Source organism: Tenrec ecaudatus, chromosome 1 (assembly GCF_050624435.1).
Source record: "Tenrec ecaudatus isolate mTenEca1 chromosome 1, mTenEca1.hap1, whole genome shotgun sequence".
In the NCBI taxonomy this organism is placed as follows: Eukaryota; Metazoa; Chordata; class Mammalia; order Afrosoricida; family Tenrecidae; genus Tenrec; species Tenrec ecaudatus.
Genome location: NC_134530.1, coordinates 118,152,630 through 118,178,999, shown reverse-complemented (window position 1 = coordinate 118,178,999; position 26,370 = coordinate 118,152,630). Strand labels below are relative to the sequence as shown.

Genomic DNA, 26,370 nt, shown 5'->3' with positions numbered 1-26,370 from the left:
TGATTACTCAAAATCTATGTAATTTCATAATCGTAACACAAGAAAAAAGAAAAAAGAGTAACAATTGTTCATACCTGGTGATAGAGACATTGTTTCGGACAAAAAACTTTATATAAGCCACTTTAACTTTTGCAAGTATTGCTATAAGCTGGAATTGACATGATGGAAGCAAATTTTTAAGCTTCTTTATACCAATATCATCCCTCCATTTACCAAGAGTGTATGAGCTTGTTTGAATCAAGAAAACTCAGCCATTGAGTCGATGCTGACTCAGAGGCCCCCTAACACAGGTTAGAACTATGTCCTGTGAGTTTCAGAGACTGTAACTCACTCTTCATGGGAGTAGAAAGCTATCTTTCTCCTGAGGAACAGGGGGTGGTGGCTTTGAAATGCTGACCTTTCAGCCCAATGTGTAACCACCAGGGCTTCTTACGAGTCATTCAGAAAAATACACATAAGAGTCCCTATACACAAGGATTCTAGATATGGCAAGGAAGAGGAAAAGTGTCTACTTCCTTTCTGAAGTGCCACAGATAGTATTTACGTAACCTTAAATGGGCACAAAATACCAAAAGGCTATTCCAAAGATAACGAATCTCACTTAATGGGTAAAAAATGTGTTCCTAAAGGTCACAACAATTTAACTAGGAGACTAATATGGAGTAGGAAGAAAATCTTGTCAATTTGCTTCTGAAAGTCATGTAGTGACAGAACCTATGGATCACAATGGTCTGATTTACAATCCAGCAAAAGCATGTCACAGGACAGGGCAAGGTTTTGTTTGTATATGGGCTCATGTGAGTGAAGGGTCAACCGAATAGAAAGTGATGTCACAGTTTAATTGAAACAGCACAAAGGTTTAAAGTCTGTAACTTAAAAAACTAGCATCTAAAAATAAATTTATGGGCTTTCAAATCATGGTCATAACTAAACTAGGAAAAAGGGGAAGGAAGGCATGCATTACTGCCTTTTGTATTTTGGTTTGATATATAAACTACACAGTGAAAAGCTAGGGTTGTCTAATCCTGGTTCGAGTTCAAGGTCTATTTCAAAATAGTTAGGCTACACTGAACAAGACACTAACTTCTTCCCCCACTATCATGATCCCAATTCTACCTTATAAATCCAGCTGGACTGGAGGATGCACACTGGTACATTTAGGAACTAGAAACAGCGGGAATCCAGGACAGATGAACCCCTCAAGAGCAGTAGTGGGAGTGGCGATACCAGGGAGGGTGGAGGGTAGGTGAGGGAGAAAGGGAAACAGATTACAAGGATCTACATATAACTTCCTTCCCGGGGCACAGGCAACAGAAAAGTGGGTGAAGGGAGATGTTGGACGGTGTCAGATATGACAAAATTAAAATAATTTATAAATTATCAAGGGTTCATGGGGAGGGGAGCAGGGTGGGAGTGGAAAAATGAGGAGCTGATACCAAAGGCTTAAGTAGAAAGCAAATGTTTTGCGAATGATGAGGGAAACAAATGTACAAAATTGCTTGACACAATGGAAGTATATATGGATTGTGATAAGAGTTGTACGAGCCCCCCCATAAAATGTTAAAAAAAAAGATACTAACTTCTAAGGTTCATTCAATAAACAATTATTTACCTTATATATAAGATTGAGTTAGGTGATGTGAAAACCATCAAGAGTTGTCTAAAATTCAAATGAAACAATTTATGTGGAAATGTAAACAACATAAATATAAATCACTAGTAAGAATTTAAGCCTTTATGTAATTTCCCTTCAATTCTTTAGGGATAAAAATTGATTGGCAGTCTGCTGGCTCAAATCCAAAGAACTGGAAATCAAATGATGAGCGAGATGCTGGATCCAGACCCAGCAAACAGCAAGCAAGCTTTTCCAGCGCATCCACATTAACTGGAGACAGGCCACACCCTTGAGGAGATTCTCTTTCAACTGACTCATCTCACATGCCAAATAACTGAGAATCCTGGCCCAGCCAAGTCTGACACATAACCTAACTACCACAGTCGCAAATCAACTGATTAAGGAAGCATCTTAAATAATGAGTGACATTCTTAGTTTATAAGCCAATCTGTTGTTTGAAAGCTGACTCCGAGCTGTAGTTTCAGTTCTAAGTCAAAGAGTTTCTGAAGGTTGAGGTTCTACCAGTTTTCACTGATCAAATCTGGCCCTTTCACAAATTTGAATTTGGTTTACATTTTCCCCTGTTCTCTCTGGGACCTTCTGTCGTACAGTATCGTCAGCAGTGGTAGCTGGGCACCATCTCGTTCTTCTGGCCTCAGGACAAATAGGTCGTGCTTCACATGGCTACTAGCCCAGTGGACCAGCTTCTTCTTTGACTCTTTTTTTCTACCATTTCCTTTTCCTCTCGATGAGAGAAGACCAACAGTTGTAGCTTACATGGCTGGTCTACAAGCCTGTAAGAACCCAGATGCTCCTCCCCAAACTAAACAGACCGTAAAACATTATTTTTGTGAACCATATTATCTATATACCCGTGTATAAGCCGAGATTTCCAGCATTTTTAATGCAGTTTTTGTGGTAAAATTAGGTGCCTTGGCTCATATTCGGGTCGGCTTACATGTGAGTATATACAGGACTTACACAAGTGCATGTTGCGGATGTGTTCCTAGACACAGATATGCATCCGCCTCCACCTATGCAGCCACACACAGTACGGGGCTGTTATTACTACTGCTGCAAAATTGCTCCTTTTCATTGCATACTCTCTAGTGTCAGCATTATCTTGGTCGAGTTCAGTAGACTTCACCCCCCAAATGTCAACTGTCTACTTTCTAAAAGTGAGTCTCTATCCCTAATCCCTTCCCATCCTTAGTAACCAAAGAATGCTGCTTTCTTGACTTTTTAAAATAGGGAGACCACGTAATATTAATCTTGGATTTCATTCAGCATGTTACCCAGATTTATTCCTGTTATGTTTTATGCTCATATTCTATAGTTTTGCTTTTTGTTTTTAAATATTAAAGAAACCCCACTAAAGTACTTTTTAAGATTGGTCAGTAAGAGAGACAAGCAATAACATTTTTCTTACTTGGATTTGGCTGCAATAACACTTCTGTTTGTTTCATTATTTTTTCTGTCCATGTTTTGGTACATTCAGCTTTGCTAAGGAGGTTCTCTAAGTGAGCATCCAACTCTGTCTTCTCTGCCTGGCCAAGCTTTTCTTCTGTGAACTGTTAGTTAAGAGAGAAAAAAAATTAAATATACTTCAACATTTAGAAAATTGTAACAAGAAGCAAACACAAATTCAAACAATTCCAAAGTTGCAACTGTGCCTCAAGTTAGTTTGTAAAGCATTGCTTATGAATGGTGTGCATTTGTCCCTATGGTTTATGATGACTTTATCTTGTGGTTCACACATCCTTAGTTCTGCTAAAATGGATGGCATGAAGTCTATAGAAAACCTAAGTCCACTGCTTACATATACAAATGTTTTGTACATAGAAGGTAGGGAAGTATAGTGGTAAAGAATAACAACTGTCAAGTGAACTTGAATTTAAATCCTGACTGTACTATGTGAACTTGAACAAGCTAAGAAATATTCATCAAAGCTTGCTCAGGACCATCATGGACAAGCACCTCTTATAGTGTTTTAAGGATCAAATAATATCATATTTAAATCAGTGTTCAGTGCTTGGTAATTATAATTTTAGATTTAAAAGGGCTGCTTATGTTTACTGTATTGTCACTTTAATCACAGCTATGCCTCCACGGGGCATTCAGGGAAATTATTTGTGTCTTCAGGACATGTTCTAAGAAATTGCTTTATAAAACAAATTTTGGAACACATCTCATTCATACGGTGAAGGCATGCCTTGTTGTGGTTGTTGGGTGCTGTCAAGTCGATCCTGACTCGCAGTGACCCTATGTGTAAGAATGGAACACTGGTCAGTCCCGTGCCATTCCCACAATTGTTCTTATGGTGGAAGTCACTGTGTCAATTCGTCTTGTAGAGGGACTCTTTTTCACTGCCCCTCCACTTTACCAAGCATGACGCCCTTTTCCAGAGACTGGTCTTTCCTGGTAATGTCTAAAGGAGGCATTTTCCTTTTTAAAAATCATTTAAAATGCTACAGTTCTTATAACATTCCACACAATTGTATCTAGCATATTTGTACATGTTGCCATCATTTCCAAAACATTTTCTACTTGAGCCCTTAATATAAGCTCCTCTTTTTCCATTCCCTCTCCGACCCTTGTGAATTCTTGGCCAATTGTATATTATTATTATTTCACATCTTAAGCTGTCCATTGTCTCTACCCACATTTCTGTTATTTGTGCCCTTTGGGGCGGCTATATATCCAACCTAGTGATTGGTTCCCTCTTTCTCTTCCTTTCCCCTCCCCTCATGATATTGCTATTTTCACTCTTATTCCTGAGGGGTTTATCTGTCCTGAATTCCCTGTGTCGAGAGCGCTTATCTGTACCAATGTGTGTTTTCCGGTCTGGCCAGATTTGTAAGGTAGAACTGGGTCATGATAGTGGGGGTTGGGGAGGGGGAAAGCATTAAGGAACGAGAGGAATGATGTGAGTTTTGTCGGTACTATGCTGCGCCTTGGTTGAATCATCCCTTCCTTATAACCTTCTGTGGGGGAGATCCAATTGTTTACAGATGGGCTTTAGGTCTCCCTCCAAAGCCCCTGATTCATATCAATACAGTTGTTTGTTTTGAATCTTTTGAGACCTGATCCCGCTGACACTTCATGATCACACAGGCTGGTGTGCTTCTTCCATGTGGACTTATTTGCTTCCCTGCTACATAGCTGCTTGTTTAACTTCAAGCCTTTAAGACCCCAGATGCTATATCTGTTGATAGCTGGGCACCATCTGCTCTCTTCACCACATTTGCTTATGCACCCATTTTGTCTTCTGCTATTGTGTAGGGAAGGTGAGTTTCAAAGAGTGCCAGGTATTAGAACAAAGTGTTCTTGTGTTAAGGGAGGCCTGGAGCAGAGGCCCAAAGTCTGTCTGCTATTTTAATACTTAACATATAAATTTATGTACATTGGTCTCTATACCTTTCATTATAAATTAGTATAGGCCTGTAGTTATACCTCTATAAATAGCTTTTGTCTCCCATTTCTGTCCTCTATTTCCTTTCACCTTCCTCCTATCCCATGATCATGCTCACCCTCCATCTGGCTCTCAGTAACTGCTCTTGGATACACTGCACTTGATCAAACCCCACCAACCATTTCTTAGAAATCATCAAATATAATTATTATTTCAATATCAATTTTTATTATCCTGAGTGTGTTGGACGTTTGTGGAAAGGCAGCATTGTCTATGATAATGAGGCAAAACATGAGTTTGTAAACTTCTGGGCATTTTTAATTAGAATGTTAGAAGTAATGACATAGGCAATTTTTCTTGTATAACTTTCCTCTAGAATATGTACCTTTCTACACTTTGACATATCACTAGGATAAGCCAGTCTATTACTGGATAATGGTTAATTATCTGTACGATCATTAGTCATACCTCATTTTTAGCGAACAAATTATAATAATCGCCTTGCCTTTTTTTAACCCTATTTCTTATAATCTCTTTGATTACTTCTATTTTTTCCCCCCTGAGTTTCATTATGTTATCTTCATCTCTTTTTTTAAAAGCACTTTTAGCTGGAAGGGTTACTAGAATTTGATTCTTAGACTTCTGGTTAAAACCCCACTGAAGTGTAAGATATGACAAAATAATAATAATTTACAAATTATCAAGGGTTTACAAGGGAGGGGGGAAATGAGGAGCCGATACCAAGGGCTCAAGTAGAAAGCAATTATTTTGAGAATGATGATGGCAACAAATGTATAAATGTGCTTGACACAATGGATGTTATGTATGAATTGTGATAAGAGTTGTACGAGCCCCCAATAAAATGATTTTTTAAAAACCCCACTGAAAACATAAGGAGCTTTCAGTGTCTTAGGTCTTTCCAATACAGGCCTGTCAACGGGTGGAATGGAGAACAATTGCCTAATCTCATATATTTATAGTGCACTATAATTGGAAACTAGAACAAAGCTGGGGGCGGGGGGGAGGGGAGAAATAGACCCTGTTCCTAAGGCCAGTTGGAGTTGGATAAGAACACAAATCTCATTTTTAGAGGGAGACCTGGTCTTCACTGCAGATCCCAAGAGTCTACGTAAAATAATTACTACAGAAGTGCTGATTAAAATCTTCCAAGCTTGATTTCTGCCTTCACTGGTTAAAATAAATAATCCCCCAGATAAAGCTACTAATAGGAGAGGAAAGAGAATATACCCCAGTCAACCATCATCTAGAGGAAGCCCTACCGGTAGAGTAAAATTCATCATCCAGCACCTTAAAACTTGGACCACATGAATAAGTTTTCCTTTAACAAATAATTACATCCATTTGTTTGTTCACTGTATCAATTCCTTAAAAAAAACATTAAATACCTCCATAAGTCGTAGGCACTATTCTGAGCACATGGGTGTCAGAAGTCAACAAGACAAAATTCTCGCTCTTAGGGAGTTTACTTTTTAATGGGGAAGACAGACAGTAAATAGGGTACTTGCACTATAAGGATACACAGGCATAAAGATGGTGGAAGTAAGATCGATTGCAGGTAAGAACTATCAATATAGGTGGTGGTTCTGTTGACCGTTGCGTGAAAGAATGTGTGACTGAGTGCATACATATGCAAGAGGAAGGGAGACTTAGTCTGTAAGAAGTGAGGAGAGCAGGAGAATCTGGAAGAAATCAAAGGGAGCGATGGGCACTCCGTGCCTGGAGATTTGAGAGTGTTGAGATGGGAAAAATGTACAGCCCTTTCGGAAAAGGTATCAACTGAGCTGAGACAGAATGATAGGAAATCAGTATGTCACAGTTTAAGGAAAGAGTATACATACACAGACACCATCAGGATTGTTATTAACAACCTACAGTATCAAGTTAACACAATTTTTCTCACAGAAAATGAGGAAGTGAACCCACTTCTTGATGGAAGAGCAAAGACTGCAGCATTCAATATGGATTACAACTTGATGTAATGGACCCATAGGTATTATGATAAACAGAAAAGAATGAAGTTGCCAAGGATTTCATCTTGCTTGGATCCACAATCAATGCTCATTGAACAGCAATCAAAAGTTCAAACAACGCATTGCATTAGGCAAATCTGCTGCCCAAGACTTCTTTAAAGCATGGAAAAAGAAGAATGTAACTTTGATGACCGAGGTGTGTCTGAGTCAGGCCATGGTATTTTCAATTGCCTCCTGTACATGTGGAAGTTGGACACTGCATAAGGCAGACTGATGACGAACAGATGCACCTAAATTATGGTGCTGGCAAAGAACACTGAAAGAACCATGGAATGTCAAAAGAACAAACAAATCTGTCTTGGAAGAAGTAAAACCAGAATGTTCTTTAGGCATTCCGAGGATGACCAGACTTCAGCTGACATTTTCAGGAGAGCTCCAGTGAGAGGGACTGACATGGTTGCTCCATTATGAAGACGGTGCAAGGTTTTGTTCTGTTGGACATAGTTTCCCTGAGCCTGAATCGACTCAATAGCAACTACCGTGACGACAGCACCGGGTTTGCAGGCTGTAATTATGAGAGCAAGATGGCGGATCATTTCTCCCACAGCTGGTGGAACAGAATCACTGACGACATGCTTGGTAAAGTAGTATGTCAGCAATAAAGAGGAACCCCATCAAGGACTTGGCACAGTGGTGGCAACAATGGACTAGGGCTGGACAGGGTATTTTTCTGTTGTACACAAGTTGGAATCTCTCGATAGCACCTAACATTAATGGTTAATGAGGAGACCAGTCATGCGTACTCCCAAGAACCAGACCAAAACTTTGATTATGAAAAACTTGTTTAGAATAGCAGTTCTATAGGAAGGACCACAGGTACAATGCATTTAAGTACCAGTAATAAATTTTACCTGATGCTTTCCTTGCATTTTGAGTGAACAGTTTTTTTTTCACTGCCTACATCCGAGTCCCACATTCTACATTTCAGAACACTATCTATGTCTTATTTAATGTTACTTTTCTTTCTTCATTAAGATCATTTACTAGGATTAAAAAAACAACAACTGTATTTCTTTAGTGTCACGTTTTGGGATATGTTTAAAAATGATATACACTCAAGGATATATATAAAACATTCAATATAAGTAGATAAAATTTTACTGATAAAATTGAGGTGAGGAGCAATTACATAATTCTATAGTCGTTCTACTGTCTCAGGTTTCCTATGAGTTGGAATCATTTTGACAGCATTAGGTATATATGGCTTTGTTTCTTGGGTGTATCATCAGTATTCTACCCGAGTCTTTGTACACAGCACTCCGAAAAGCTGTTATCACCAGTCCATCTCTACTTCCCCATAATATCCAGTAACTGTACACCATATTAGTTCTGGTGGCACAGTGGTTTTATATTGGGCTGTTAAGCGGTTCAACGCCACCAGCCTCTCCACAGAGGAAGACAGGCTTTATACTCCTGTAAAGAGTTACATGTTGGAAACAGAAGCAGTTCTACCCTGTTCTACAGGGTAGCGATGAGATGGTATTGATTCAATGGCAGGGAGTTTGGAGCTTTGGCTTTATTCACCAAATTACAGATAAATCTAAATTCTATCGCAAATTAACAACAACAAAAAAGAGGTAGGACAACAGAATACTGCTGTTATATTTTAAAATGTAAAGTGTAAGTTAAAATTTTATTACTTATATGTGTAACTACAAAAGACTTAACATTTCTCATAATGTTACCATTGTGGAAGTGGGCCAAAGAACTTTCCTTGTCTATCAATCTGTCATAAAATAACAATAGAGCACTGTTTAAAATTTTCCATGCAACATTTCAAAGGATGCATAATATATTTAGTTATCTTAACTAAATTAGGGAGAATTATCATTTCAAGTTTTATGGAGCATATATTTCTTCTACTGTATGAGATGTACTCTTCTTCATATAATCTAGCTTCTCTGGTTTGTTTAGCAGATTGAACAAGTATGGTGAGAGGATACAACCCTGACCCCCACCTTTCCTGTCTTTTTTAAAAAAAAATTTTATTCGGGACTCATACATGAATTCCCTTGTTCTGTTCGCACAACTGTCTCTTGATCCATGTACAACTTTCCAATAAGCACAGTAAGACTGGGATTCTGTCTTCTCAAGGTCATTATCTAGTTTCTCATGGTCCACACAGTCAAATGCCTTTGTGCAGTTAATGAAACAGAAGTAAACATCTTTCTGGTATTCTCTGCTTTGTGCCAAATCCCATATGACATTAGCGACGATAACCCTTGTTCCATGTCCTATTCTGAATCCAGCCTCAACGCTTGGCAGTTCCTTATCAATGTGCTGCTTTGTTGGATGATCTCATGTAAAATTTTACTGTGTGCAATAACGATGATATCGTTCTATAATTTGAGCATTATGTTGGGTCACCTTTCATTAGAATGGGCACAAATATGGATCTCTTCCAGTTTTTTGGTCAGGTACATACCTTCTAAACTTCCTGGCATAGACGTGTGTGTTCCAGGGATTTTTCAGCTTTCTGAAACATTTTCATGGGCATTCCTATCAATTTTTGGTGCCTTGTTGACTAACTCATCCAGTGCAGTTTGAACTTCGTCCTTCAGCATGATTGGTTCTTGCTCATATGCTACCTCCTGAAATGGTGGACTGTTGATTGTTCAGTTCTTTCTGTTACAGTGACTCTATTCTTTCCATTTTCCCTTGATCTTTCCTGCATCGTTTAATATTTTGCCTGCAGACTCTTTCAAAATTGCAATTCGAGGGTTGGATTTTTTCAAGTTCTTAGAGTTTCAGATATGCTGAGGGTGTTCCTCCCTTTGAGCTTTCTAATTCTAGGTCTTTAAACATTTGGTTTTAATATTTGGCTTGATCCTCTAGAGCCGCCCTTTGAAAATTTCTATTCAGCTCCCTGACTTCATCCTTCCTCCATGTGCTTTAGCTACTCTATGATTAATAGCAAGTTTCAGAGTCTCTTCTGATCCACTTTAATCTTTTCTTTCTGTCCTGTCCTTCTAATGACCTTTTGCTTTCTTCTTGGATGATGGTCTTGAGGTCTCCCATAGCTCATCATCAGGTCTCTTATTATTAGTGCTCAATGTGTCAAATTGGTTCTTGAATGAAATTCAGGTGGGTCATATTGTAGCTCTTGTAGATTTGCTCCAAATTCCTTCAGTTTAATACTGAACTTACATATGAGCAATTAATGTTCTGTTCCACAGTTGGTTTCTGGTCTGGTTTTAGCTGCTGATACTGAGTTTCTGCATCGTGTTTTCCCACAGATGTAGTCAATTTGATTTCTGTGTATTCCATCTAGCGAAGTTGTGCATAGTTGACTTTTGTGTTGTTGCAAAAAGGTATTTACTATGAATAAGTCGTTGGTTTTGCAAAATTCTATTCTGTGATCTCCAGCTTTATTTTTGTGTTGTTGCAAAAAGGTATTTACTATGAATAAGTCGTTGGTTTTGCAAAATTCTATTCTGTGATCCCCAGCTTTATTTCTGAAAATTATCAGAGAAGCTGGATTATATGAAGAAGTGTGCAACATCAGGATTGGAGGAAAGCTTATTAACAACCCGCGGCATGCAAATGACACAACCTCGCTTGCTGCAAGTGAGGAGGACTTGAAGCACTTGCTGATGAAGATCAAGGATTGTAGCCTTCAGTATGGATTACAATCCAATGTAATGAAGGCCAAAATCCTCACAACAGGATCAATAGGTTAACATGATAAATGGGAGAAAAAGTTGAAGTTGTCAAGGGTTTTTTCTTACTTGGATATACAATCAATGTTCATGGAAGCAGCAGTCAAGAGATCAAAAGACATACTACATTTAGGTAAATCTGCTGCACAAGACCTTGAAGAACAAGGAAGTTTCTTTGAGGACTAAGGTGTGCCTGACTCAAGCCATTGTATTCCCCATTGCATCATATGCAGGTGACAAATGGACACTGAATAAGGAAGACAGAAGTGATGCATTTGAATTTTGGTGCTGGAGTAGAATATTCAAAGTACCACAAGCTGCCAATAGGACAAACTGCTCTGTATTGGAAAAAGTAAGGCCAGAGAGCTCCTTAGAAGCAAGGATGGCAAGACTCTGTCTTACATACTTTGGGCATATTGTCACGGGAGACCAGTCTTTGGAGAAGAACATCATGTGTGGTAAGGTGGAATGGTGTTCAAAATGAGGAAGGTACTTGCTTAACAAGATGGATGGACACAGTGGCTGCCTCAAAGGGCTTTGGCATAGGAACAATTGTGAGGGTGGTGCAGGACTGTGAACCTTTTTGTTTGGTTCTGTATAGGGTCACTATGGGTCGAAGCCAACTCAATGGCACTGTGGTAGTCAGGGTAGACTATAGAGAAACAAATCCATAGAAATGCATATATGTATAAGACAGAGTTTTATATAAAGGGTAATTGTACATTAAGCAAGCACCGAGCCCATGGTCTAAAAGTGAGGCAACCATTGAACACCCTGGTGAGGCTAAGAGAGGCAGCTCACACGGAGTTGACTAAAACCCAACCAGATGCAGGGAAGATTTTTGAGACTGTGAACTGGTGCATATTGCTGCAAACTTTATGCATGGCTTGTCCCAGAATGAAGATTCTTCACATAAAATAATATGATTGTCTCCTCAGAGCACTGGTTGATGTAAGTGGGCAGTATAGAAACAAGATACCCAAAATAGGGTGAATAAAGGCATGAAGTGGTTGGTTTACAAACTTTGATAGGTGGGGGGTACTATATTCATAGGACTACAGGACTAAGGTGTAGGTATTACTTAACTGCAATTGTTAGGCATAGGATATTTTTCTTTTGTCACTTACAGAATATTATGTTTAAATGAGGGTGATACATATTGAATTGTATGCATTTTAGTTTTATCCTGTTAGGTACAGATATTATTTTATTACTGTTTGTTTGAAAATCATATATGGCTAAAGAGTTATGTGAAAGTGTCAAACTGACAAGGGGTCGTTGGTGGTAGTTACATAATCTGGTGTAAATTTGAAAGGATTATGAGTGAAGGGGTGGAGTCTGGCCTGTCAATCAAGATATAACCAATCAAGTCTCTGTGTGGGCATGGTCTTCTCCTGAGAATTTGGAACTCCTAGATTTTCCTCCTTGGAGGCAGGAGTCTCTCTCTCACTCTCTCTTCACGGAGAAGACACATGGTGATACGCTCGGGGAGCTGGAGAAGACACATAGACCTACCCTGATGCAACCAGACCTCTGGAGCCAGAGAAGCCACGTAGAGATCCCTGCCATTGCTGAGACACTTAAAATGCCACTGGATCCATAAGGCTTCCAACCCACTGGCCTGTGATCTTCCTGCATTTGGCGTCATTGCATGTGTTTCATGAGTCTGAAGAGGACCTCATAGATTGGTGTCAGACATATGGGCTATTATCAGACCTATAGATTTGATATGGACCAGGCTGGGATGTTTTCTCAATATTCAATTGCTATTGTATATAAACCTCTTTCTTATACATATATGAGTGTCTATGGATTTGTTTATCTATCTACCCAGACTGACACAGGAACCTAATAAAAGCAATATATGAGAAGTACACAATGTTTTACTCATATCACATGTATATAAACATTCTTGTGAACTACACAACCTTTTGTACATTATTTTCCTAAACATACTATGTGTCTTACTTGCAAAACAAATGCAGTAACCAACATATGACATGGTTCTTAACCTCAAAGACTTTACGATCTGTCCTTGTGGGTTTCTGAGGCTGTAAACCTTTATGGGAGAAAGCCTTACCTTTCTCCTGCAGAAGCCGTGGGTTTGAATTGCTGATCTTGGGTTAGCAGCCCAAGGCATTACCACTATGCTACCAGGGTTCCTTACAACACACACTGCCATCAATTCTGACTCACAGGATTTCCAAACCTGGAAACATTTACGGAAGCAGATCGCCTCTCTCTCTCAGAGCAGCTGGTGGGTTTGAACTGACCTTTTGCCAAGCAGCCCAACACCTAACTCATAGAACCACCAGGGTCTCCTTTGTGTTCATTCACATATTCTATTTTAACACTTTTTAAATTAAGGCACATAGAAATTCTAGAATAACAAATGGAGTAGTGATGAGTAGAAATCAATTTGTATTCCTTTTCTTTTTAAAAACAAAACATACAATTTTAACTTAAATTTTGAAAAAGAAAATAAGATGGCAGTTGGTCAAGTCATAATGGCTCATCCTTAAAATACAAATGGATTTGAATAAAAATTATTTAGGAATATGAAAGTTTTAATTCCCTTCCTACTATTTTTATTGCTTATGAGTAATTGACATAGCTCTTTAGTATCTTAGTTTTTATGTCAGTAGCATGGAACTTGGTCCTGTGGCACTGTAGTCATGTCAACTCACTGGAAAGAACTAAGCTATAAATACTGGAATAAGAAAGCAGTGTTTTGTCATGCACATAGCATTCTGACCTTCACCATATTTTGAAACCATCTTTTTTTCCTCACATTTTTTAATGTACAAAATAGCAAACATACACAAGAGGCTACACATACTTGTATATAACATACACATAGATAACAATTATGTATGAATCTATCATGTAGCTTTATTAACATTTCATTAATCCCTTTTCAACTTCCCATTAATCATCTGAAATCTTTTAAAGAAAATCCCACATACCTCATAATTTTATGAACCTGTTTCTCCTAAAAATTTTCTCACCTTGGTAAGTGGTATTCTCTAGAAGTCACATTTGACTCATGTTTCTCTCATACCATATAGCCAATCTGAGAGCAAATATTGGAGAGATACTGCACCTCCCTATCACTTCCATCTTAGATAGTTACCCTGTGTTTTATGGCACAGATCCTAAATGATCTCCCGAGTATCACATGGAATCGCAGGGTCTTTGTATTTGTTCCTTCTGCTCTCAATGCTCTTTTCCTCTGGGACAACAAGAATGTTGCTGTGGCTTTCTTGAAGTCTCTTCGAGTTTCTCCTGATTACAGAGACCAGTCCCATGGCACCCTATCTATGTAACGTGGCAACAACCACTGCCCCTGCACCGACAACCTATTTCTCTGACCTTTTCCATCATCACCATCTGATATAGTTACTGTATTTATCTTCTCACTCAAATGCCCTCTGTGAGGGCAGAGTCTTTTATTTTATTCAGTAGGCACATATATATTTGAAATTAAAAAAAATAGCCCACAGACAAGGATAAAACTTTTAATAATGAATCTGAAACGATGGGTAATTAATAAAATTCAGTAGAGATAGATGAATCCCAGAGTGGCCCAACCATTAAGCACTTGACTACTACCTAAACAAGGGCATTGGCTCTAACCCACTGAAAAGTATCTCAGGAAAAATGCTTAACGATCTGTTTCAGGAAGATCCTATGGCCTTGAAAACTCTCTGGCGAGTAGTACTACTCACTCAGCAGTTCTACTCATGGTGTCGCATGAGTCAGAATTAACTTGACTGGCAACCGGTTTTGTTTTGTTGGAGGGATACACATACACTTTTTGGAGGAGCCCTTGCAACAGAATGGTTAAGCAATTCTCTAACTGAAGAGGTTGGCAGTTTGAACTCACCCAGCACCACTGAGCAAGAAAGACTTGGCCAATTTCTCTTGTAATGTTTCCAGTCCAGACTATTTCTGACTCATCGTGACCCTATAAAGGCTGTAAATATTTGAAGGAGTATGATAGCGTCATGGTTCTTCTAAGGAGCAGCTGGTGGTTTTGAGCCTCAAAGTGTCACCTAGAAAACCCCATGTACCAGTTCTTCTCTGTCACATGGGAGCACTATGAGTTGAAATAAACTGGAAAGCACCTAATAGCACACCCTTTGAGGAGCTTCTCTAGATGGATTCTTTTAAATTGAGCCCATCAACCAATGAAGTCAGATTTTATAAATTCTAGTGAATGCCTCCAATTTAAGCAGAGCAAGTGATATGCTTAAAAACATATGTTAAGTATATTTAAAATATGCATTGTAAATACATAATACATTCAAGTCTGCTTCCAGCATCTAGAACATTAGGGAATCAGCATTAAAGCAAATACAAATACTTGAGGCTTTTCGCCCTCCACAGCGGTCATTAGTAAAGTCACATAGAACTATGTCACAAACATTAATTCATCTTGCATCGTACCATTAAAAAATATCCTAAGCTTATCTTTTGAACTATTAAAAAACAAACCAAACAAAAGCAATTCTGATTCTCAGTGATCCCAGGTGTCAGAGTAGAAGTTGCGCTCCACAATTTTCAACAGTTGTGTGGAAGTGGGCCCCAGGGTCCCCAGTGCCTTTGGGTGAACCCAAACTTCCAATCTGAGTGTTAGCACAGCTGAGCAAGTTAACTGCACGACTGAAGGGCTCATTTACATCTTAAGTGTAAGAGGAGACAAGATTAGGCAGTTAGCCCTATTACCATGCTGGGTTCCGAACTCGGGAATCAAGGCCTAAATGGGATTTCTCGCCCCAGGGGTATTTTCTGCTGCTACTCCAATGCTCAGACTTTACTGGGTGACTCTCAGGTTCTCTAGTCTGTTAACATTCTATTTTTCTGTAATCCTTAAACCTGCAATGCTTATCCAAGATTACCTGCTTACAGTAGGTAAGCCAGACAGCACCCGAATATTTACCAGCTGTGCAAGTTAACTAACCTCTTACGCAGTTTCCTCATTTAGAAGCGGGTTAATAACACGCATCTGGCAAAGTTACCAGAACTGGAAACAACAGGTCAAATGGCTAGTAAGTGAAGCAGTTCCCTTCCCCCCAACACTATTATTACCACGCTCTGGCTCTATGGCCCTTCTGCCAAGAATAGTGCAATGCAGGATCCACTGTGCCAAGTAAGACCAGGGGAAAGGAGGCAGGAAAGCAATAAAACACTTGCTTTCACACTGCGGTATTAATTTGTTATGCATACTGAGCGATTCCTTTTGCTTTCTCTTTACAAAAGAGAATGTTGTTGCTACCGTGACGATGCCACGAATTTAAACCCCTGATTTGTTTATAACCCCGGTTGTGAAATTGACATCCGCTCAGAGATATTTTGTTTTTTAAACTGAGCTGGCATCATGCGGGTGATGACTGTCGAAAACTGCCCAAGTTCCTGAGCACTGACACTTCCTTGATTGCAGAATATGGTGAGGTCAACGTTTTCCTTACAGTGTGTGTGCAACATGCCAGTGTGACCACAGGCGCGGCAGCAGGAATCTCTCCATAGCTCGCACTGCTCTACTGCCGGTGCTCCCCGTTCTGAGAACGTTTGGGAACCCCCAACCCCAAGCGTCCGGCGGGTTGGCAAAGTTTGGCAGCCAACTGGTGATTTCCATTTCCCCTCGCGGGCTGCCAAGTCCCAGGACAGTCCTTCCAGGGCTGGAGGGAATCGAGCTGGCGGCTCTGGCTTCGAGGGCCAGGAAAAGGACTCACTCCCTTCTTGGCCTCGGTGGGGAGGAGAGGGGCGAAGGGAAAGAGGGGGGCGGGCGGCAGTGCAAGAACGGGCCGCGCTACCTGCGGGGCTCGCCAGGCCTCTGCCAGCCCCGGGAGGGAGGTCACCCGAGCTCCGGGGCCGTGGGATCCGGGAGGCAGCGCCTCTGCCCGCGGCCACTTCCAGGTCCCCCCCGCCCCGCCTGTTTCACTTTCCAGGCGGCGGCGGTTGGGCAGCGGCGTGGCAGACAACGGCCGCCGGGCTCCAGGGGCAGCAGGCCGCGCCCGTGGACCCCCCGGCGGGGTCGAGGCCGGAGTGCGGGCGGCGCCGCCCGCGGCTGAGCAGTCGGCGGCCTAGCCTCGGCCCTCCCCGGGCGTCGCCACCCTTTCCCCGCCACCACGGTACCTGGACGGCCCGACTGAGGAAGGTGCCCGCGTCGGCCGCCAGTTTCTTGACGTTAAAGTCCATGATGTTCATCCTGGGCTGCAGCCGGGCGGCGCCGCCGGCGGACCGAGCGGAGGGGCGGAGGCGCCGCGGCCGGGCGGGAGCGGCGCGCGCGAGCGACAGCGGCGGCGGCAGACGCGGGAGGTGGAGGGAGGCGGCGCCAGCCCCGCCGCCGCCGCAGCTGTCGTTTCCGCGAAGGGGGGCGGGGGGCGGGGGCGGGGAGGACGGGCGCCGCTCGGAACGGCCGCGCAGGCGGCTCGGTCCCAGCAGCTGGGCCAGTCGGGCCCGGTAGGCAGCCTCCAAAGTCGGCGTCGACCCGGGCTTGCTGGAGCTGGAGGACGGGCCGGCCTCCCGACTGTCCAGCGACACGTCCCACACAGAGGAAGCCAGCGCCGCGGGTGGGGCGGAGCCTCGCTGGAGCTGACCGCGGGAACAGCGACCCCTTCAGGACCGCGGCGGCCCGAGCGCAGGCGCGCCGGGAGCTGCGCTGGGCTCCCCGGGCGAGCGCCGCCGGCGCTGGGCGTCAGTAGTCGCGGGGCAGGGCGCGCTCTGCAACCGCAGCGTCGCCGCACGCGGGTCGGGTCCCTGCGACCCAAGCGCAGCAGTAACCCGACTCTCCTTTGTAAGAGAAGATATGGAAAATACAGCGCGGAATTGCAGCCGCTGGTGTCTGCTGCCTGCCTGGCATCCGGCGGATGTGTGCAGAAGAGGGTTGACTTGCACGTCCCCACCCAGCCTATTGTTCATTCATTTAGCGCTAGTTAGCACCTACGGGGGAGGGGCGGGGGCCGCGCACGGTGCCAGGTGCGGCAGACAGCATGCTGACTGAGCTCCTGCCCCTGCCCCTCAGGAATCCTCCGCTCTGGAGCTTGACAGCCGCTGGAAGTGTCTCCACGCCCACCAGAATGACAGCTTGAAGTAGCATGCCCAGGCGATAACAGGATCAACTCCAGGTGCGTGCTGTGGCAAAGCACGTCACTGGGGGCACAAAGAGGTCTAAAATGGCGAGTGAGAGATAGGAGAGCTCAGACAACACAGCACGGGGAATTTAATAACAAATGAGCATATGACACGAAGCGTCAGAAACCTCAAGCTCCCAGGACACCCTTCTAAGCAACCTTTACTACACAGTTTATGCCGAAATTGAATGAAGACAAGCGCAAACATGGAAGACGAGAGTCAATAGTAGAGAGACATTTGTATCTCAAAGCAAAGATAGTCTCTGTGTGTACAGTTAAAAAACCGTTTTATTGGCATATACTTCACCTATCATGTGGTTTAATTGTTCAACTGTGTTAAGAAGAGTTGTGCAATCATTAGTACAATTTTAGAACATTTTTCCCTATCATTGTTAGCTCACCATTTTCCACCACCCTCCTCTACCATGCCAGTTACTGTCTCTATAGATTTAGCTATCCTGCATTTCGTATACAGGAAAATCATACAAAGCACAAACAGGAAGCAAGCAAACAAAAAGCTAACAACAATGGCTAGACAAAACAGAAAAACTTCAATTGCTAAGACAGTAGAAAATACTAAAAACTGAAACAATTTTAAAATGGGTCAAAAAGAACATCAAATGATAAGGTATTACATTTTAACCTACCTCCATCTGCCATAGTGGACTTTCTAATACTCTGTCTGATAACAAGTCTATTCACATCCCTGGGTTTATACAGTAGGGATTCACCAGAGGTTTAATCTGTGGGGCCCCTGTAAATGGATTTGGGGCGTTCACTGTCATCTATAGCCTTCTGCCATTCAAATGTTCACAATTTAAGCTCTGATACCATTCCCTCATTCTAATTTGAGTTTATTATTTTGACTCCTTAGATCACATCCTGATGTGCTTCTGTTGGGTCTCCAGAGTGGCATATACCTCGGTTCTTTGCTTCCCACGCTGAAAGAATTCACGCTGAAGAACGTTTGTAATCCAAGTGAGTTTTCATGAAGGACAGGAAAAGATCCAGGTTTTAAGGTCTCAAAGGGGTGATCATAGTACCATGTTAACTGGTAGCAGCTGAATGGTTTTCTCCTTCCCCCCATTTTGAAAAACTAACCTCAACTGTGGTGAACTCCCCTCTCTCAGTGTGGTTTTTAAGGTCTACATACAAAGGGGGTGACATTTGGTTCAGTAGCACGAGGTAGGCTGTACCTTGTTGCTAGGGAGACCAGATCAGCTTACAAACCCTGAGCTCTGAAGCCTGCCTGCATCTTGGTGTTTACCCTTCTAGTACTGGACTCAGACAGTATCTGTCTTTTTGTGATTGGCCAACTTCACTCAGCAGATGGCTTCCTGTTCCATGCATCTTGTGAGGCGTTTCCTGGTTTCATTGCTGTGTTTTTTAAAAAAAGGAACGCATAGTATTCCAGAAGGAACAAGTTGACATTCCACCATACCATAGGAGTAGGAAGCAATCACACTAAAGGAAGAAGTTCAAGCTGCACCGAAAGCATTGGCCAAAAACAAGACTCCAGGAATCGATCGAATACCAATAGAAATGTTTATGAGCCCCTAATAAAATGATTAAAATTAAAAAAATATTTCAACAAGTTGATGAAGACTGGAAGCACCTATCCTAGGAAATTTGGAAGACACCTACTTGGTCGACTGACTGGAAGAGATCCATATTTGTACCCATTCCAAAGAAAAGTGACCCAACAGAATGCTCATATTAGAGAACAATATCGTAAATCACCCACACGAGGTAATTTTTGCTGAAGATCATCCAGTTATGATTTCAGCAGTACAATGACAGCGAGCTGCCTGATGCTCAGGCTGGATTCAAAAGAGAATGTGGAGCTAGAGATATTATTGCTGATGTCAGCTGGCTCCTGGGTGAAAGCAGGGGATACTAATAATAGGTTTAGTTGTGTTATACTATTATTTTTGACTATATTTTTGACAAAGGTATTCAACTGTGTGAGTCATAACAAACTATAGATAGTTGAGAAGAATGGGAATTCCAGAATACTACATTGTGTATGGCAATGTACACAAGCTTCAACTTGAGGGAAGAGGTGGCGTTTAGCCTGTCAATCAGGTCATAACCAATGGTGCCTCAGTATGGTCTTGGCTTTCTCCTGAGGATTCTGGGAACTCCTGTCTTCCTTTCTAGAGGCAGGATACACACTCTCCCTGTGAGACATTCCTGTTGACAAGCCACATGGAACTATGCTGATGGAGCCAGAGCCCTGAAGCTGGAGGACCCACTTGGAGACCCACACCAGGGCTGAGATGCTTCCACTGCCACTGGATCCACAATACTTTCCATCCACTAGCCTGCGATCTTCCTGCATCCAGTGTGATTGCATGTGCTGCATGAGTCTGAAGAGGAATTTATAGACTGGTGTTGGACTTATGGGCTAATATTGGATTTATGAACTTGATCTGGAATGTTTTCTCAATATACAAATGCTCTTTTATATAAAGCTCTTTCTTATACATGAGCGTCTATGAATTTGTTTCTCTAGTCAACCCTAACTTAGTGGAACTTGTACATGGATTAAGAGACAGGTCTGTGGAAAGGACAAGGGAGTACTGCATGATTTAAAATCACAAACGGTGTGCATAATGTATCCTTTCACCCTATTTATTCAATCTATATGCTTAGCAAATAATCAGGGAAGCTAGATTATATGAAGAATTAATAGAGGGTTGGAGGGAGGCTTATTAACAAACAGAGAGATGGCACACCCTTGTTTGCTAAGAGTGAGGAAGACTTGAAGCACTTGCTGATGAAGACCAAGCATTGCAGCCTTCAGTGTGGAAGACAATTCATTGTAAAGAACACCAAAATCCTCAACCAATAGGTGACGTCGTGATAAATGGAGAAAGGATTGAAGTTTTCAGAAATTTTATCTTGCTTGGAGTCACAGCCAGTGGTCATGGAAGCAGTAGTCAAGGGAGCACATGACACATTGCATTGGGAAAATCTGCTGCAAGGAGGTTACTTTGAGGAGGAAGGTGGCTGATCCAAGCTATGGTATTTTAAAATGCCTCTTGTACCTGTGGAAGTCAGATATTGAATAAGGAAGGCCCAAGAAGATTCGATGCATTTGAATTATAGTACTGGCAAAGAATAGTGAAAGTACCATGGACTGCCTAAAGAACCAACAAGGAAGACAACCAGAACGCTCCTTAGAGGCAAGGATGGCAAGACTTTGTCTCACGTACTTTGGACATGTTTTCAGGAGAGACTATTCCCTGGAGATCATTCTTGGTCAAGTGGAGGGTCAGCAAAAAAGAGCAAGGTCTTCAACAAGATGGATCAACACAGTGGCTGTGACAATGGGCTCAAACAGAAAAATCAGCTGTTGAAACATAAGAATGAAACAAAGAAGAAAACAAATATTTGTTATTTGCTTGCCCTTATAATCCTTCCACTTGCCAGTTTTTTTTGACTACTGGGTTCTGTCTTTAATGAGGTCATTTGACCTCATTCTCAGGCAACTCTGGTGAAGGATAGAATCTTCCGGAAAAAATAATAGTCATCTCAACTTCCTTTTCTGTAAATCTGGAAAATGAAATAAATCATCAGGAATCTTGCTTGCCAGTTTTTGTTGATTACTGGGTTCTGTCTTTAAAATATGTGTATTTGCCATAACACATGCCAATCATTAATAAAAGGCCACATTATCACATCCACCAATTAGTGAAAGGAAACTTGTAACCTCTCCTTCAAACCTGTAGATCTTCTTAGACTTGGAAGAAAAACCGCGACTTCTTCCTTTTGCACCTGTATATAGCTGTACCCTTGTTTTCTTGTTTTACTAACTCTATTTCTTTACCATTTGTTCCTCCCCGCTCCCCCCCCCCCCGCTGTGTTAGTCTGAGTAAACTAGGGAAACAAATCCACAGAAACTCATATGCATAGAGAGTGTTTTATATAAAGGATAAGTGTACATTCAGAAAGCATCCCAACCCAGTGCCATCCAAGCCCATAATTTCAACATTCCATATGTCTGACACCAATCTATAAAGTCTTACTCAATCTCACAAAACACACACAATGATGCCGACTGCAGGAGGAAAGCCGAATCAGTGAACATGTAAGCATTTCAGTGCTAGCAGGGGTCTCCACATGGCTGCTCCAGCACCCAGGGCTGCATCGGGGTAGGTTCATGTGTTTCTCCTCAGGGGTGTCTTGCTGGAAGTGAGCCTTGCCTGCTGAAGCAGGGAACTGGCTAAGCCATCTGCACCTTGGCTCAACCATCAGAAAGCAAGAGACCCGAGAACTAGAAAGGTGAGGCTCACTGAGCCATTTATCTCTCTGCCCTTCAATGAATCCCAAATGTGTTTATCCGTCAGGTTGGCACAATAAACCTTAACCATCTCACCCCACCCTTTGGCATCTACCTATATAATTATGCCTAAGCAGCATTCAATTTTTTTAAACAATGTTTTATTATGTTTGAGGTAAAAGTTTACAGAGCAAGTTATATCCCCATTTAATAATTTCCATGCAATTTACTCAGTATTAAGGTTACAATTTTCACAATGTGTTTAATTCTCATCATTTTGTTCTAGAAGCATCATTTCCAGTACACTAGTTTCCCTGCCCCCTCACATCCTCATCATCTCTTTAGAGTAAATTTTGACCTTTTGGATCCTATGGATTTTTTTTTAATGGAATGAATTGCTTGTAGTTGCTATTCTTTATTTTATAAGTCAATCTGTTAGCTAAAAAGTGAGCTCAGAGGATAATTCCAGATTAAAGTTTAAAGATATCATGGGAGATTGTTGGGGAGTTGTCCACAATTAATGTACTAAGTATGGGATTTTAAAGAATCGGTTTCACATCCCCCGACTCTCACCTCCACCCCCCCCCCCATTCTGTCAGGAGCTCTCTCTCGAAAGCCAGGTACCATCTAATTCTTCTGGTCTCAGGCAAATTACATTTTGATAAGCATTATCAAAATGTTGAAAAGATTATTGGTACGATTATTAGTAGTAAAAACTATTTTCTTCAACAATCCTGGCTTTCATTACTGAAAAACACATAACAAAGATTCAAGAAGGAAATCCACAGTGACAAAATACATCAGAGATATACCCCAAAATGAAAAACAAACAAACACAGAAAAAACCTGGAAAACCAGATCAAGACACAAGCATATCAGAGGGGAGATCAAATAACAAGGTTTTAATCATTCGAGTAAGGTTTATCATTTTAATCCACTGTAGTCATTTCTCCAAGTATATGAACCCCAGGATTGATGAACCCAGAGAGAGAAAAATTAGAATAAGGGTTCCTGGCGTCTATGGTGGGGACACTGGGGGGAGATAAAGGGGAAGTGATATCAAGGAATTCAAGAAGGAAGCAAATGTTTTGGAACTGATTTTGGTAGCAATGGTACAATACTGTTTGATGTGATTGAATTATGAGATGCTATGATGTCTGTATTAGCTCCTAATAAAATGATTTGGGAAAAAAGTGCACACAACTAGAAATGTAGCCACAGGCTTAGATACATACACATAAAATTAAAAATCTTCATAATTATAGGATCACGTTTGTTTCAGTTGACACTCATCTACTGTGACCACAATACAACTTTGGATGATCAAAACAAAACAAAACAAAAACCTACTCTTTCCTCTCAGTTATTTGATTATTTTAAAACGTTTTCTTAGGAGCTTATGGAAGTTATATAAGCTGGTGTCGATTTGAAGATTAAGAGTGGTCTGAAGTTGATGACCTAGTACAAGGGGGCTAGATTTGTTGAGAATTTGTGATGGGGCCATGTTCTAAAGGCAAGGTGACCAGTGGGCACCCTGGTGAGGCTAAGAGAGGCAGCCCACATTGAGTTGATCAGAACACAACCAGATGCAGAGAAGATATTTTGAGTCTGTGAACTGGTGCATATCGCTGCAGACTTTATGGACGGCCTGTCCTGATTTGACTTTGTTATGGATGTGGACATCTCAAGATTCCAACTAGAATGTAGATTTTTCACTTCAAAGAATATGAGTGTCTCCTCAGAGCACTGGGCTGATGTAAGTGAGCAGTACAGAAATTGGATACCCAAAATTGGGGGGGATAAAGTCATGAAGCCGTTGGCTTACAAAGTCATGAAGTGGTTGGCTTTCATAAGTGGGGGAATATATTCATTGGGTTATAGGATTAAGATGTAGGTATTCACATAAATATAGAATATTTTTGTTTTGTTCACCGATAGAATGTTATCTTTAAATGAGGGTGGCACATTTTTAATTGTATGCATTTTAGTTTGATCCTTTTAGGTACAGATATGATTTTATTATTGTTTGAAAATTATATATAGCTAAAGAGTTATGTCAAAGTATTAAATTGACAAGAGGTGGTCTGTGGTAGTTGCATAATCTGGTGTCAATTTGAGGATGAAGAGTGTAGAGGTGGTCTGGCCTGTCAATCAGGCTATAGCCAATGAGGCTTCTATGTGGGCATGGTCTTCTCCTGAGGATTCTGGGAACTCCTGTATTCCTCCCCGGAGATGGGAGAGTCTTTCTCTCTCTCTCTCTTTGTCTCTCTCTCAATCCCTGTGAGATACCCCTATGAAGAAAACACATGGAGAGAGGCGGATGGAGCCAGACATCTGGAGCCAGGGAAGCCACGTGGAGACCCCTGCCAGCACTGAGATGCGTACAGTGCCACTGGATCCACAAGACTTCCCACCCACTGGCCTGTGATCTTCCTGCATTCGGCATCATTGCATGTGTTTTGTGAGTCTGAAGAGGACTTTATACATTGGTATCAGACATATGGGCTAATATCGGACTTACAGAATTTATCTGGACTGGGCAGGGATGTTTTCTCAATATTCAACTGCTCTTATATATGAAGCTCTGTCTTATACACATATGAGTTTCTATGGAAACACATATTTGTTTCTCTAGTCTATCCAGACTAACAAAGAGCTCTTACAGATATTATTCCAATTTATAGTGCCATTAGATCAAGCATAATTATATAATTGCTGCCCTCATCATTTTATTTTTTTCTATTGTTTTTGTTTATAATCATTTTATTGGGGGCTCGTACAGTTCTTATCACAATCCATATATCCATCCATTGTGTCAAGAATATACATACACTTATTGCCATCATCATTTTCAAAACATTTGCCTTCTACTTGAGCCCTTAATATCTGCTGCTCAATTCCCCCCTCCCCACTGCCCCCTACCTAATGCACCCTTCATCATTCATAAGTTATTATTATTTTGTCATATGTTACACTGTCCGATGTCTCCCCCCCGCCTTCTTCTCTGCTGTCCCTCCCCCAAGGAGGAGGTTTTATGTAGATTCTTGTAATCAGTTCCCCCTTTCTACCCCACATTCTCTCCACCCTACAGGCATCGCCACTCTCACCACTGGTCCTGGAGGAGTCATCTGTCCTGAATTCTCTGTTTCCAATTGCTCTCTGTACCTATGTACATCCTCTGGTCTAGCCAGATGTGTAAGGTAGAACTGGGATCATGATAGTGGGGGGAGGAAGCATTTAAGAACTAGTGGAAAGTTATATGTTTCCTCGTTGCTACACTGCACCCTGACTGGCACATCTCCAACCCCCAACCCTTCAGTAAGGGATGTCTGGTTTTCTTTTCTTCTTAAATGCCTTGATATCAGCTCCCCTTTATCACCTACCTCTTCCACCCTCCCTCACCTCTGACCCCTCAGTATATGATTATACTTGAGGTGTTGATGGAATCAGGTAACAGGCACCAGAAGACCTAAAACAACAACATAAAACACATTGTTGAGAATGAGGGGGTTGGAGCAGAGACCAAAACCTATCTGTAGACAGTAGGACATCCCCGCATAAGGGTCACAGGGAAGGGATGAGTCAATCAGGGCACTGTATAGCACCAATGAAACATGATATTCCTCTGGTTGTTCGAGTCTTTCTCACCCTCCACTCTCATGACTCCAGTCATGCCTTTCAGTTCTGGTTAATCTGGAGCAAGTACACGGGTACAGATAAGAGCTCATGACACACAAAATCCAGCTCAGATAAACATTTCAGGAACAGAAATGGGAGTAGCAATATTGGAGGGTAGGAGGAAGGTGGTGCAAGGAGGGGAGGAAAGGGAAACTGATTATAATGATCAACATATAACCTCCCCCCTCCCCCCAGCCACCCAGGGGGATGAACAACAGAAACATGGGTGAAGGAAGACATTGTCTGGTGTAAGATATGAAAACAATAATAACATAATTTATCAAGGGGCCACAAGGGGTGGGGGATGGAGGCATAAAAAGAGGAGCTGATACCAAGGGCTCAATTAGAAAGTATATGTTTAGGAAATGATGATGGCAACATATATACAAATATGCTTGATACAATTGATGTATGGAATAAGAGTCCCTAATAAAATGATTTAAAAATGAGTATACTATATTGCCACATGATTAGAAGAAACAATTCTTGTACTGAGGTAGGATTTAAGTAGAGGCCCAAAGTCCATCTGCTTCT

General features: G+C 41.6%; 1 protein-coding gene across 1 annotated transcript in view; it reads right to left on the bottom strand.

Moving 5' to 3' along the window:
* SH3GLB1 (SH3 domain containing GRB2 like, endophilin B1) overlaps positions 1-17,257 on the bottom strand; it is a 46,008-nt gene extending 28,751 nt beyond the window's left edge. Inside the window, exons 1-2 of the mRNA XM_075557981.1 lie at positions 16,876-17,257; positions 3,045-3,186 (exon numbers count right to left, since the gene is read on the bottom strand). Coding sequence (XP_075414096.1) covers positions 3,045-3,186; positions 16,876-16,947 — 214 coding nt within the window. The 5' untranslated portion in view covers positions 16,948-17,257. The remainder of the gene's footprint in view (positions 1-3,044; positions 3,187-16,875) is intronic.
* Between the last annotated feature and the right edge of the window lie 9,113 nt (positions 17,258-26,370).